At 43.8% G+C, this 14,321-nt stretch overlaps 1 protein-coding gene across 1 annotated transcript in view; it reads right to left on the minus strand.

The window, feature by feature from the left end:
- The window catches only part of Clstn2 (calsyntenin 2), a 609,459-nt gene that overhangs the window by 137,021 nt on the left and 458,117 nt on the right, over positions 1-14,321 (minus strand). The window contains 2 exon segments of the mRNA NM_134377.2: positions 1,109-1,317; positions 2,158-2,353. Coding sequence (NP_599204.2) covers positions 1,109-1,317; positions 2,158-2,353 — 405 coding nt within the window.

Below are 14,321 nucleotides of genomic sequence, written 5' to 3' on the forward strand. Positions count from 1 at the left end.
TTATAGAACACGCTTCCTTTTGATCTCAATATTATGAAGCATTCCTGAAGACTTAGGAGCAAATGACTAATTTGTTTCCCTCATAGATGTTGGATAGAAAAATTCTCAAATCTAATTTCCAGTCTAAGGCCAGTTCCCAGAATGTTTTGTACATTGTTTTTACTATTTATTTTCCCTTAACATTCTCCCTTCCTCCCTCTTCACCCTGCTGCTTGGTAATTTCCATGAGGGCAAGCTTGTGTCTCTCTTGAGTTCTATTCTAGCTCTACTCTGAGCCCATCACTAAACCTAACACTTGCTTTACAGAATGCTTCAGGGCTTGCAACTTTTGTATCCTGTGCTACTGTATCCTAACTCAAATGTTGCCTGAAATGAAGAGGGGATAATAAACAGACACCCACACAACTCAAACTAATAATGAGCAATGTACTCAGCAAATAGTACTATTTCCTTACAATCAAGTTCTAGTCCAAATGGATTGAGTTGATTGGACCTCTAGCCATGTGTACACTCTAATAAGACTGATATTAATGGTGATGAGAAATATCCAAATGGTTTTAATGGAATCATTTTCAGTTCAATACAAACTGGGAGGAAGGCACTGCTACAGTTGAAATTCTCAAAGGGAAAGCTGGCAAGAGTTTTAAAGATTTCTTAACAAATTTATGGTTGGAAAGTGGTTTAAAATTCCCAGTTCTGTTAATATCTATTTGCCCGGGAGCAGAGAGCAAGTTGTTGTGGTGGTCATTGGGGGGGCTCATGTTACAACTAAAATTATTCAAAGGCATCCAGATGTGCCCAAGGTGATGATAAGGCACACACCTAGATAATAAATAATTATTCCAGGACACTGCCTTTGTTTTGTATTCAAATGTGCGAGATTATGAGTTCTCCAGACCATATTCATTGATGTTCCTGGGGTTTTCTCGTAGTTTATACATAAAAAGTTTCTAATTATATATGAGTCATCAACTCAAGTGCAGAATTAGGTCATGGTGCTTAGATAAAGGGTCTCTAGGGAGGTACCATTTGGGCCCCTTCTAGGTCTTGAGAGCAGGAACAGTAAATATGTTTCCTTGACAAACTGGGATCTTTTCAGGACACTTACCATTTCTGTCAATGGCAAAAGGCACATCCGTCGTGACAATTTCATAGTTGCAAATCTGGCTGTATTGGGGGGAGCAGTCCTCATCGATGGCTTCTACCTGCAGGATGCTGTCATAGATCTTGCCCTCTGTGACGATGGCTTTGTAGGCTGGTTCTTTGAAGGTGGGTGCGAACTCATTGACATCCTTCACCTGGATGTGGACCACAGCCCTGGAGCACCAATCAGAAAGAAGAATGCACAGTAAAGAAGGACTCACACCATGTGTTGTGGGGGCATTGATGGAGCCCAAGACCACATGAGTGACGAGGCCTCAAGGGCTCAGAGCAACTGTTACCTGAGTGCTCTGTTTTCCCTCCCTCTGGGTACCAACCAGAGCAACCTGCTCTTGTCTTGATGCTGAACAAATCTTCTTCATTCTCTGTCATTCCCTATTTTTCACCTCAGGTGACACCTTCCCTCTTAGTCTTCTCCCTTTTCCCTATTCCCTTCATCTGTCTACTCCTTTCTCCACTCAGGAAGAAGTCAATGTGTTATGCTCTGAGCTAAACTCCATAAGGGAGAGAACTGTTGACTCAAGGAGAGAAGAATGTGAAAGAGAGAAACAAAGAACTTTGGAGAAATGCAGAGAAAAGTTTAGACTGGGTCTGAGGAGAGGGGTGGATTAGGGAATGGTTCCTATAGGAAACAGTGTTTGCACTCGATCCTGGAGGTGGCCTAAGAGTCTCTTCCAGAGAAGAAAAACAGGTACAGTATTCCTGGGGTAGAAACCATCTTGTGTAGATGCTTTGGGAGCATTCACCATCACCTAGGCCACATCTGGGTCTTTTTCCAATATGACCAGTTATAACATGAGTACCTCTGCCCCCAATCACCACCACCATAGCCCACTTCCTGCTCCTAGGCAAAGGGATGCTAAAGGAATTGGGAGTTTTAAACCATCTTCCAAACATACCCCTGGCGTGAACTATAGGTAGACATACTTAAAGAACAGTTTGTAAACAGAATAAATGGGAGTGGATAGCCCAGGGTGGAAGTGGGAGAAAGCTCACTTGTGTGACTTCTTCCAGGCTGCTTCCTGAGGTCCTGCACCACAGTCATAGGCCTGGATGATGAATGTGTACTCCTTCTGTAGCTCACAGTCGATGGGACTCTTGGCACGGAGCCGGCCCTCTCCAGATGTCTTATTGAGCACCACAGCTTCAAAAGGCAGCTCCTGCCCATGGATCTTGAATGCGCAGATTTCCCCTGCAGAAGGAGAGAGCAGTGAGGGTGAGTGCTGGGGGTCTCTAGGCTGAAGGTGGTACCTTTAGAGAGCCGGATCCAGAAGCCCAAAGCTTCTACCTAATTTCCTCTGCACACTCACAATGCTCAACTAGCCTTGGCCTCTGGAGATCAGGCCTACCTGCTCACTTTCTAAAGAGGAAGTGTCTCATGTGTGCGGATGTCACCCAGCAGGTGCTTGTGTGGTCTTTATATGGGTGGTGATTTCTCCCTGTTTCTTCGTCTTCCTGGCAGAGTTCACCTTGTCTTTTGCTTAGTCTGGGATTAAAGAACTTGCTAACAATCAACAGATGAATGACTACTGTCTTGTGACAACATTTCAGGGCTTGAATGTCCATTGCACGGGCTGGCCACATTGGCATGGCCAGGAGATGGTTAGAAACGGAGACCCAGGTCCTGCCAGATCTGTGCGGGAGCCTTCATTCATTTTAAGCCTGAGCATCAATTCTGTTTCCATCACTCGGGTTTATAAAGAGCACATTGTTGCGGCCGAACCCCCCTCGCCTCCCCCAGCCTCCATTATGTCTCTTTACCCACCCCCCACTCACAGTGGGGGCAGGCAATTTTCTCTTTTGAAACAGTGGGAGTGAATCTCTGTGAGTTCAAGATTCCCCATGGAGCTCAAACAGCTAACTTCTTAAAGAGCAGAGCATGTTGTGAAATTAATGCATTTTGCCCCTTCTGCTGGGTTAATGTTTATTATAGCTGTTACTCTGCATTGAAATTATGAGGCCACAAGAATCTTCTCTTTTTCCCTCTGCTCGTGAATATTTATTTCCTGAACTCTGACTGTACAGCAAATCCTGTGGCAAATGTTTTGAAATGTGCTGCAAATCTGAGACATGTCCTCTTGTGGTATTGAGAGTACTTGCAGGCTTCAGGCAATGATGCTCTGCTGTCCAGAGGCCACTTACAGTACGGGGGGGGGGGTCTCCTAGCACTCTGAGATGGGTAGGAAAACCAATCCGCAGGCTACTGAAGTACAGAGCCAAGATATCTGGGTTCAAATTCCAAGTGTGCTTTAGGTGACGTAATAGGTTTAAGTTAAGTGACAGTGCTTTTCTGGGTTTTAGGTGTGTCATCGCTAAGGTGGCCCAGGGGATGAAGTTATAGAGCGGGACATCTACTCTGAGATGCCTCACCCTTGGTCTGACATTCCTTTAGCTACACTGCCTGGCCCAGGGAGAGGTATGTGACTCCTTGGAGAATTTGCTTTCAGGGTGACAGAGGCACAGACATGTTTCTCCCTAGCCCAAATCCTGTCCAGCTGTTATAGGAGCTGACAGTTGGAGGCAAAGGGATAATGGAATTGATTGCATGCCTGTTTGGGCAATGATCTTTGTTTCCAGGCAATCTTATTCGACCGTCATAGCAAATATACGAGGCAGTTGTTCTATATAAGTTCATACAAATCATTGTACTTTTGTTGTTGAGACTGGGCCCTATTATTTAGTCCAGGACAGTCTGGACCTTGCGATCCTCTAACTTTTGGCCTCTTAAGTGCTAAGATTACAGGCTTTCCTGACTCAAACTTATACAAACTAGAAAAGGGAGGAGGAGGAAGGAGAAGAGGAGGAGGAAGATCATGAACTTACTGCTCAATGTCATTGAGATAAACTTGGGCATTAAGCTCAGGTAAGGCTGACTTGTAAGCCCCCATATGTTCTAATCTACCACTGTATCCCCAAAGAATCCCAAGATGTCTAAAGAGTGCCCCAGGGCACGATTCATATTCAGACTCTAATTCAAGTGTAGCTGAACTGAGTTCCCCACTTTCCATAGAGGAAGCATGCCCCAATCTCTTAAAACAATGTTTTCTAAGATGTTCAATCAATACCAATCTTACCCGTGGGCTTTGGATTTTCTTATTATTTCTTTTATCTTCAATTTCATTATGAACATTCTACTTTCTACTACCTCCCTTCCAGGCTGTTTCTGAAATACAGATAAACTATAGTGAATAAAATGGGTTGTGGGCTAAGTTCTAAGAGGAACTCGGGCTCCTGCTTGCTGCCATTGCCCAAAGTTTTTGCTGGGCATCTCAGCCTTGCTCATATGGACAAGGGCAATGCTGTAGCTTTTAGGGTAGAAGAATAGGTTTTAGCTGACTTTTGAGATTAATTCCCGTTCTGAATTAGCTAGTGTGCTCTGTGACTTTTTTATCCCAAGATCAGTACCTCTGTGTCAGTGCTACCAGTGTATTCAAACTGGTTCTGGGGCATTCTCTGGAGAGCCCAACCACCAGCATTACCATCATTATAAGGCTAATCAGTCCATTTCATTCTGAAGAGCCAAGTTAAACCTAAAATAGATGAGGGTAATTTTCTGCTGGAAACATTTGAGCACAACCAAAGTAGTTCACAAGACTCAGCAGTCCTTAAGAAGCAAAGGGGGGGGGGGGTGAGGACACAGAGGATACCAGGGGTGAGACAAGAGAAGTAAACTTTTCGGTCACATATTTCCATCTTGCTCAATTCACTGTAATTCAGTGAGACTAGCATTTTGGAGGGCCAGCTACTATGGTTTGAAGGTGACGTGATGCCCACCCATAGACTCATTCGCTGTAAGTTGGGTTCCATATGCAACAAAGGTCAGAGGTGTGGCCCTGGGATGTTGTTGAATCATGAAGGCACTAACCTGGTGGCTGGGCTGATAATCCATTGATGAATTCCTAACTCAACAGCTATGAAAAGCCAGAGTCCAGCTGCACAAAGTGGGTCAGTGGAAGCATACTTGTGAAGGATAGAGCTGTCCCTGCCTCCCCTTTCCCTCTTGTTCTCCTTACTGGCTCCATGAGGTGGCAGCTTCGTTCTACCACGTGACCCCACCATCACTCTCAGCCCCACCTCAGACAAAGGCAATAGGGACAAAGGTGCTTTGCCACACCTCAGGTCCAGGGCAACAGGACCAAGAGTCCATACGTTAAGACCCCTAAAACCATAACAACCACTTCTTTTTCCAGGCATGTTTTTCAGGACTGTCTTCTTTTCAGGTAGTCTTTCAAAGTGACAAGAAGCTGAGGACTGCATCACATAAGCCCTGGAAACTTCACTACGCCAGAAACACAAGGATGGGGGACTTGGGTACTTTAAAACGTAAGGCTCTGGTGTTCTCGGGCATCCCTTAAGTTGTAGACAAGACTGCTTACAAACAGGACCAGCTCAGGGACCTCTTAGTGTTCACCAACTCAGACTGAAACAGAATTTGGTCTCTTTAGAACATAACGTAGAACTCATATCACACTAATTACTGGACATACTGAATACTTGTTCTCCTGTTGCACATTTTCTTGCTAGATAATCCATTCATTCACACAGGAAATATTTATTAGGGACTAAATGCTGGGCATCAATGATGAGCAGGGCCAGCTCCAGCAATGGTCCACACACTACTACCTGCTGTCCAGGGAGATAAGTAGTCAGAGAGCCATATCCCTAGAGGAGGAACAGGGAGTGCCACAACCACATTGAAGAGGAGGTACAGAGTTCAGATCTTGTGGGACATATATTGTGTGCTTGCCTAAGGATGTTAAGGCTTTGCAGAGACTGAAGGAGGAGGAAAAGGAGACCCCAAGGCTAACAGAATGATATCTCATTTCAGGCAGGGGGAACAATCTATCTTGGGGAGGGTTAGGGTGAGTCCAACACTTCAGGGTTCAGCGTGGCAGGAATTGAAACTCTTCTTGTAGGACCAGCTTCTTGGGTGTGTGATGTGAGAGTCACACAGGGTCCTGTGGTCAGAAAGGCAGTGAGCTATGGCTAAATAGCTTGTGTTTAAAACTGGCATTGCTGGGGATGGGGAGAAGGCTCCAGGGATAAGGGCTTTGCTGTCCTAAGGACCTGAGTTTGAATCCCTGGCACCCATGTAAAAAGACAGACATGTCTATTCATATCTGTTAGCACAGCATTGAGAAAAGGAGACAGGTTCTGTCTCCAGGAATGATTGAGGAACTCTACTAGTGCTCTGGCCTCCATATGCTCTTTTTTTTCCCCCCGGAGCTGAGGACTGAACCCAGGGCCTTGCACTTGCTAGGCAAGCGCTTTACCACTGAGCTAAATCCCCAACCTCCATATGATCATACACAGGCTCATGGGCTACATGTAACACACACACACACACACACACACGCATATACACACATGCATACACACACACACACACACACACACACACACACACACACCACATGCAAACTGGCGTTACTTAATAGAGAAAGGTTTATTTTTCTATAGTTAGAACTTTATCAAATAGAGAATATTAATACACCATGAGCTGAGAGAATGAAAGAGGCGAGCAAGTGATCTGGGATGGAGTTTTAGAATAGATGTTCAAACCTGCCTTCAGCATCAGTACCCAATACTGGGTCACCTTGGTCTAGAGTTTGTTGCTAAAGGTTTTCTGTGGGAGGATGATGTACTTAAAAGAAAAAGCAAATCAGACTGAATAACCAGATAAAAACATCACCATCAAAACCATGCTTTTTTTTTTTGTGGGGGGGGAGCTGACACAGCAAAAACTGTATATATGACACACAGGTTAGGGTGTGCATTGGGTTGGCAGCCATCTGAGTGGGACCCTGAGGTCACTGAGCCTCTAGGTGCCATTCCTTACCCAGTGTGGCTGGAGGTAGATGAACTCAGCTTCATCACAAACACCCTTGAAGACCTGAGTAGAAGGAACGGTTATAGTGCCTGGGTGGGATGCTGGCTCCCACCCTTCAGGCTTTTGTCTGCACCACACGATTACCTTCTCTTCAGCAACAACACATCCCTCAGACTCAGCAGAAACTGGTATAGCTCTCTCTTAAGCACTGCCAGAAGTTTCTGAAGAAAATGTCTTTAAATTCATTTTACTTTTTAAAAAGATTTATTCGTGTAATTATTTTCTCCGTGCATGTATGCCTGGTGCCCACAGAGGTCAGAAGAGGGCATCTGATCCCCTGAAACAGGAATTACAGATGATTGTGAGCTATGGCAGAAGTACTGGGAACCGAACCTGGTCCTGTCCAAGATCAAATGCTCTAAACTGCTGAGCCACCTCTCCAGCCCTTTAAATCCGTTTTCAAATACTTGGGTTTCAAAGAATGGTTTTGAAAGCAAAACTCTCACACTTGAACAATGGAATCTTGAACAATGGATTGTGTTGATTCTATTGTTCAGATGAGGAAACTTAGTCTGGGAGAGGTCAAAGGGTTCATCAGAGCTCACTTGACAATAAGGAACAAAAGGTAAGCTACTTTGAGTATCTGTCAGCTCAGTATGAATGGCACTCAGCACTCTGTCGGGAGGATGCTCCAGCCCAGGACAGCACAAGGGCATGATGACCATGCTATTCTCACTAAAATGGGATCTGACTCTTCAGTGAGCTTCGCTTTGCGCTGGTGTAGAAGCGATGGGAAGTAAAGATGTGGGAGGCAGAGCAGGAACTACACTTTCACACAGGATCCTCATAGTTAAAAAAAAATAAACAAATTGTTCAATATCATCAGAGAATGACTTTAGTTCCTCAGTAAATGGTATCCAATTTATTGAACTTGGTATTCTAAACTCCTGGGTTCATATTTTCTCCTTGTTACTGTTGTTTTGAGACAGGGTCTCAATATTTTGCCCAAGTTAAGCTCAGACTTTGTGATTCTCCTGCCTCAGCCTTCTGAGGGCTGGCATAGCAAGCATGTACCATCACAGTGAGGTGCCTCTGTGGCTTTTAGCGCATCATGTGAAAGGCGGAAGTTAACCGCCCTGGCGGAGCAGGTGCGGTCTCTGGCAAAGTGTGAGGAAAGGAGTTGAGAGCTCAGCAGAGGCTTTACAGAGCATCATGTTTCACAGATGGACAGGCACTCTGGGTCCATCCATGCTTGCATGCGCATTCCTGAAAACAGCCTCTGAAAAAGAGATATGGAAATGTTTGTTGCCAGGGCTAACATTTGAGCTTCTGGCTTTCGAGAACCTGTGTCTGCTGTTATTAAACAGCCTTGGGCAGTTATAATGAATGGGGACCTTCTGATACCTGCTTATGAAAGGTTTCCAATTTTAAAAGATCCTATTTAACAGGATACAAGAGATCTAGTAAATAACCAGTGTAGAGCGCCACATGATCACATATGATAAAAATTCAAAGTACAAGGCAGATTGATGGTTTTTATTGTAGCAGTGTACACTGGGCTGAGAGAGTGAGATTCTCTAAATTCTTTTTAGAAACTCAACCCTCAAAATGATCACATTAGAAGGAAATACCTTTGGGAATCGATTGTTCTAGTTGTGTCTGCAGCTCTTGCATAACATTCTGGGAGAAATGTCTGTAAACGGATCACTGACTTTGCCGTTAGGGCTAGGATTAGTGCCTTTACAGATAAGCTCCAGGGAGAGCTCCTGCCTCTTCTGCTGTGCGAATTTACAGTAGAAGATGCCACTTAAGAAGGAATCATTCCCCAGCAGAAAGTGAGTCATCCAACATTTTGATCTTCCACTCCCCAACCTCCATAGCAGTGGGAAATAAATTTCTGCTGTTTTACAAATTCCAGTCCATGGTATTTTGGCACTCTGCAAGGACCAAGACACATTATATGATGAATGTATCAATTTAATTTCACTTTCTGTATTTACCTCTGAAGAAGCAACTAGAGGACTTGAGATGTATGCAAGAATGTCTGCAATTATCAGAAAAGATTATTAAAGTAACCCCCCCTTTTCTTACTGCATAATTCGTTCTTCTTCCTCTTCCTCTTCCTCTTTTTCTTCTTCCTCTTCTTCTTCCTCTTCTCCCTCTTCTTCTTCCTCTTCTTCTTCCTTCTCCTCCTCTTCTCCTTCCTCCTCCTCCTCTTCTTCCTCTTCTCCCTCTTCTTCCTCTTCTTCTTCCCCCCCTCCTCTTCTTCCTCTTCCTCTTCTTCCTCTTCCTCTTCCTCTCCTTCTCCTTCTAATTTTTTTTTCGGAGCTGGGGACTGAACCCAGGGCCTTAGCGCTTGCTAGGCAAGCACTCTACCACTGAGCTAAATCCCCAACCCCTCTCCTTCTCCTTATTATTATTATATTATAATATAATAATGCACATGGAAGGCAGAACCAGATTTAAGGTTCTAGATACTCCTATTAAGCTAGATATTAGAGAGATTGCAAAATGTTGGCAATGCTCTTTACTATAAATTTGCTTTGGAAAATATATTTGTCCAATCATGTTATGTATGCCAATACGTGATGAGTTTATTATTGCTATTTTAAATAAATGACTACGCATTTGAAAGTGTCTCCAATTTTGCTTCTAATTGACTAAATACTGATGGATGACCCACATAAAGAAAAATGCTTGAGGTCCCTTCCTGGTGTTTGTGAACATGAGGGGTCATGAGAACACAATTCTTGGGCACTGCTACTCTTGCCATTCCACAGACAAAGCTGTCACACAGTTCCCAGGGCCATATCCTGTTCCTGGTATCTAAGTATGACCCCAAGCCTTGCAGAGAACTCACAGACTCGGTTTGCTGAGTCTTACAAGTGGGTCACTGGTGCGAGTGTCCAAGCAGAATTTATATCTGTGCAGTAGAGTGGCTTAATGACAGGGCATCGTTTCTGCTCCCTGTGGCTCTAGGGTCAGATAGGCTAGTTTGGGATCTAGCTCTGTGGCAGATTGTCTTTGTGGTCTTTCATGAGTCACTTCCTCCCTGCCTGCTTGTTCATCACTTATGTGAGGCTCTATGAGTGGTGGTTGCCTCACAGACTTGTTGGAGGGTTAAGTGGTTTGCTATATGCAGTGCATTTCATATCTGGCCTGGAGTAAGTGTCACAGAATTGCTCTCTGTGCCCTCTGTCATTATATTAAACACAGTAACAAAATTTTGGCCAAGTCCCTCTTCCTGCTTGAGAACCAGAGAGGTGAATGGGCAGAGCGTTTAGCCATCAGAGATAATTCCAGTTTATGCCCTGCATGTCATCAAACAGCCTGACAAGTTAAAGCATCATTTGCCAACTGGCTGCAGTTCATATGTTTCTTTTGTCCCCAGAGTGTCACTGGTCAATGACAGTACCTTAGAGTTTACATAATATCAGTACTGTGCCACAGGGGAGCTCAGAGTGTGAGACGGAAGGGATGTGCTGAACTAGTTTTACTCTGGAGTGACTAGGTGGGGTTTGCTAAAAGCTTTTTGGGATAAAGTTAGGGGCACTGAATGTTACCATAAGTAGACCACTCCTGTGTCTCCAAGAGCCATTTCATCCTAATGGCCTACTATCCCCGTGAGAAACTGCACCACACCACAATCATGAAAACAGTCTACCTAGAGTGAACATCTATCCAGATCCATACTTTTTTTTTTCTTTTCTTTTTTTCGGAGCTGGGGACTGAACCTAGGGCCTTGCACTTGCTAGGCAAGCGCTCTACCATTGAGCTAAATCCCCAACCCCCAGGTCCATACTTCTAATAGAGAAAAAGATGAGTCTTGGGAACCACTCCTTCAAGCTGGGGAGGTCCCTTATATAGTTTGACAGCTGGATGTGAGCTATATGTGCTGTCTAGTACACATGTGGCAGTTAGACAGCAATGAGCAAATAGTCCGAGGGTTGAGTACAGGATTTTGAGTATACAGTACACCTCTACATGAAGTCATTTGCAGTCCCTGTAAGTATAATACAACAGGAAAGGACAAATGCTAATTACATTCTGGGGTAATCATGCTCAGAATATCAAATTAGAGCTGAACTTAGAAATAAATTTATACTCAAACAAATTGACTTTAAGCCCTTCTACTTCAGATTAAAAATTTATAATCACCCAGAAGTAGAAAATAAGGGGGAAGGTATTGGGGGATTGTCACTGTGGGGCCCCCTCTGAGATCTGGGAGTGGGGAGCTGTTCAGGCAGACCAGGCTCTGAGTTCTCTCTGAGCTCTCCCTAGCATCTGACCTTGGGTATTTCCTGGGATCCTTTTCATTTCAGTCAGGGGAGTACCAGCCATGTTTAATCCTGAAAGTACCATGAGGCTATAATGCCATACTCAGTGTGCAACTGGGGAAGTATGAAGGTCACTCAGTTTTTTTATTATTACGATCAGAGTAAATCCTGCCTTCTGGCCTGCAAGCACTTAGATGCATATTGTCACCTTGCCTCAATTCCCAGTAGAACCCAGAGCCGGTGGCTGTCTGTCACTGCTTATAGCTTTCTTCCTGCTTAGGACTGAGCAAAGCAAGAGCATATTCTTTAATCTGAGAAGCCACTTTCCTAAAGTCTATGCTGAAACCAACCCCACTCACACCCTCCTCTCTCTCTCTCTCTCTCTCTCTCTCTCTCTCTCTCTCTCTCTCTCTCTCTCTTTCTCTTTTTGGAAGCCTCACATAGCACAGCTATCTATTTCTGAGAAACTGAAGACAAGGCATTTTTTCCCTCCTTGGCAGTGTCTGTTGAATAAATAAATGATGCAACAGCTTATATATATGCTGGAGACGTGGAAAGGTCCCAGAGCCCCGACAGCCATTATTAGGTCAAGCAAAACCTGAGCAGGGGTTGAGTGGTCATTTGGTCTGCCTCGTGACCAGTGTATCTGCTCTGGAAGGGCTGCTGGCATGAAAGCTTACTGTACGTAGTCTTAAAGAAAACCATCCCTGGGTAAAAGAGAACACAGTAGGACACAAACAAATGGTATGAGTTTTAGAGATCATGACTGCTCACATCTATTGGGTGTTTAGTGTGGGTTTGGGGTCAGGGGGGATGTGATGGGAATGCCTTCATTTCTCTGCATTGACCTGCCTGGCTGGAGAAGGGAGGCTTGGAAGACAGAGAAGCCAGCCCTGTCTCTGCAGACAAAGCAGGAAGGTAGGCAAAGGTTTTCTGCTCTCTCTCTCTCTCTCTCTCTCTCTCTCTCTCTCTCTCCCTCCCTCCCTCCCTCCCTCCCTCCCTCCCTCCCTCCCTCCCTCTCTCTCTCTTAGAATATAGGTGAAGATGAGTTCATCTCTTCTCAAATACTTCCAGACTTGGTTGCCTTGTGTCATGGCACCATCGCAAAGGATGCTGTGGCTGCAGAAAAGGAGTTTCAGCCTGAACAGCATTGGACACAAGATCCTACCCTATGAATATGGGCACGCCTCTAGACTATGCTTTAGGGCTTCTATTGCAAGGCATTGCTGGGGTAGGTAGGCCTGGACTTGAACTCTTGCTGTCCTCTTGTCTTCTTTAGACCTTCAGCTATGTAATGGAAATAAAATTGCTTTCCTCCTGTCCAAAAACCACATTATCATTACAACTCTTGCTAAGCTGAAACCCAGAACTAATGAGCGATGGCAGGATCCTTCTCCAGTTGAGCAAGTGCTCTTTCCATGTCACAGGTGTACTGATTCAAGTGGCTTCCCTGGGATCTTAAGGGTCGATCAGTAAAGTCAGGTGCCATGGAGCCCCACAGAAGAAACAATCAAATCATGCCAAATGGAATAGTGACTGTACTTGTAATGGCTACATTTTTAATGTCTGCCAAACGATTTTAAAATCCAATGACTTCCAAAAAATGTAGTCTCTGGGCCCAGCTATGAAATTGGGAAAAATATTGTTTCCACTGTCAAGCTGGAATGGGGTCATGTTGAGTAAGGTTGGGGAGTCACGTTGTTAAAAAATGGACTCCATTTGTTCAAAGCACATGGTTAACTGCTAAGTCAGATGTAAGCAAAGGCTGTGGTCCAGTCTGTCCCCTTCAATTCTCACTTGCCATCCTAGAAGGTGTGGATGCTGGAAAGGTTACATGCAAATATAAAGATCCTTAATTATTTCTGGATTATCTTCATACACTTTTGAGTAGCGTCTTCCTCCACAGGGAGGAAACTGTAGCAGTTGCAGAGGCTCCCAGAAGCCTAGGACTCTGATCTTGCCTTTCAGGGGCTGATAATTGGGTTTTTAAAACAGAAGCTAAACGTAAAGCCAAATCACTAGAGGTGTTTTGGACTAAAGAACACCAGGGAGACCAGAAGATACCAGGACTGACAATTACAGAGGAAGACTTTACAGTATAGGCAGAGTCTGTTCAGAATTATGTTAAGAAGTCAACTCATTAAGACTTTTAAATTTTTTTTAATTTTAATTTATGTTTGGGTATTTTTCTAGCATGTAAGCTGCACACCATATATGTGTAGTGCCAAAGAAGGCCAGAAGTGGGCATCATATCCACTGACTCAGAACTACAGATGGTTATGAGCTGTTGTGTGGGTTCTGGGAACTGAACACAGGTCCTCTGGAAGAACAGCCAATGTTCTTAATTCCAAGCCATCTCTCCAGCCCTAAGAAGTCAAATCTTTAAGATCACCTTCTACTGCTTTTTAGGTTTTCTGTTCTTGGATCTCAGAAAAACTCAGGGAGAAATATTTTTCAAGAGATACTCATTGAACACTCTCTGTCTGGCCTCTTAGCTGTGGAGTTCACTCCCCACATGCGGCTCTTGACACTTAACATGCACTTAGTCTGATTAAGGAATTAGATTTTATATCTTATTCAATTGTTGTTTAAGATTAAAATTAAGAAGAGATACTTGTGGGAAACTTTAAATAAGTGATTAATTTTTTGAAAAACAAATTATGCAAAATCAAAATGCCAATCATGAAGTTCTAATTAAAATTTAGAGTCCAAATTGGATATTTTATAATGGTAAAGACTTTTAAAATAAATACTACCCAGGCTGATGTTACATTTCTATAATTCCAGAACCAAGGAAGCTGAGGCAGGAGGATCATCTGTTGAAGGTTAGCCTGGAATACAGAGTGAGGCACTATTTCAGTGAAATTGGGTGAGATAAAATGAAATGCTGATATAACAATAGAAATTTTATGCATTCAATGATGTTTTACTCAAATCAATTCACCCATGTCTTAGCCACTTTTCTATTATAATAAAACACCATGAGCAAAAAAACGTATAAAATAAAGCACTAAATTTGGTTTACCTTACAGTTCTTTCTTTTGAAACCTCAA

This window comes from Rattus norvegicus, chromosome 8 (assembly GCF_021556685.1).
Source record: "Rattus norvegicus strain SHRSP/BbbUtx chromosome 8, alternate assembly SHRSP_T2T, whole genome shotgun sequence".
Classification (NCBI taxonomy): domain Eukaryota; kingdom Metazoa; phylum Chordata; class Mammalia; order Rodentia; family Muridae; genus Rattus; species Rattus norvegicus.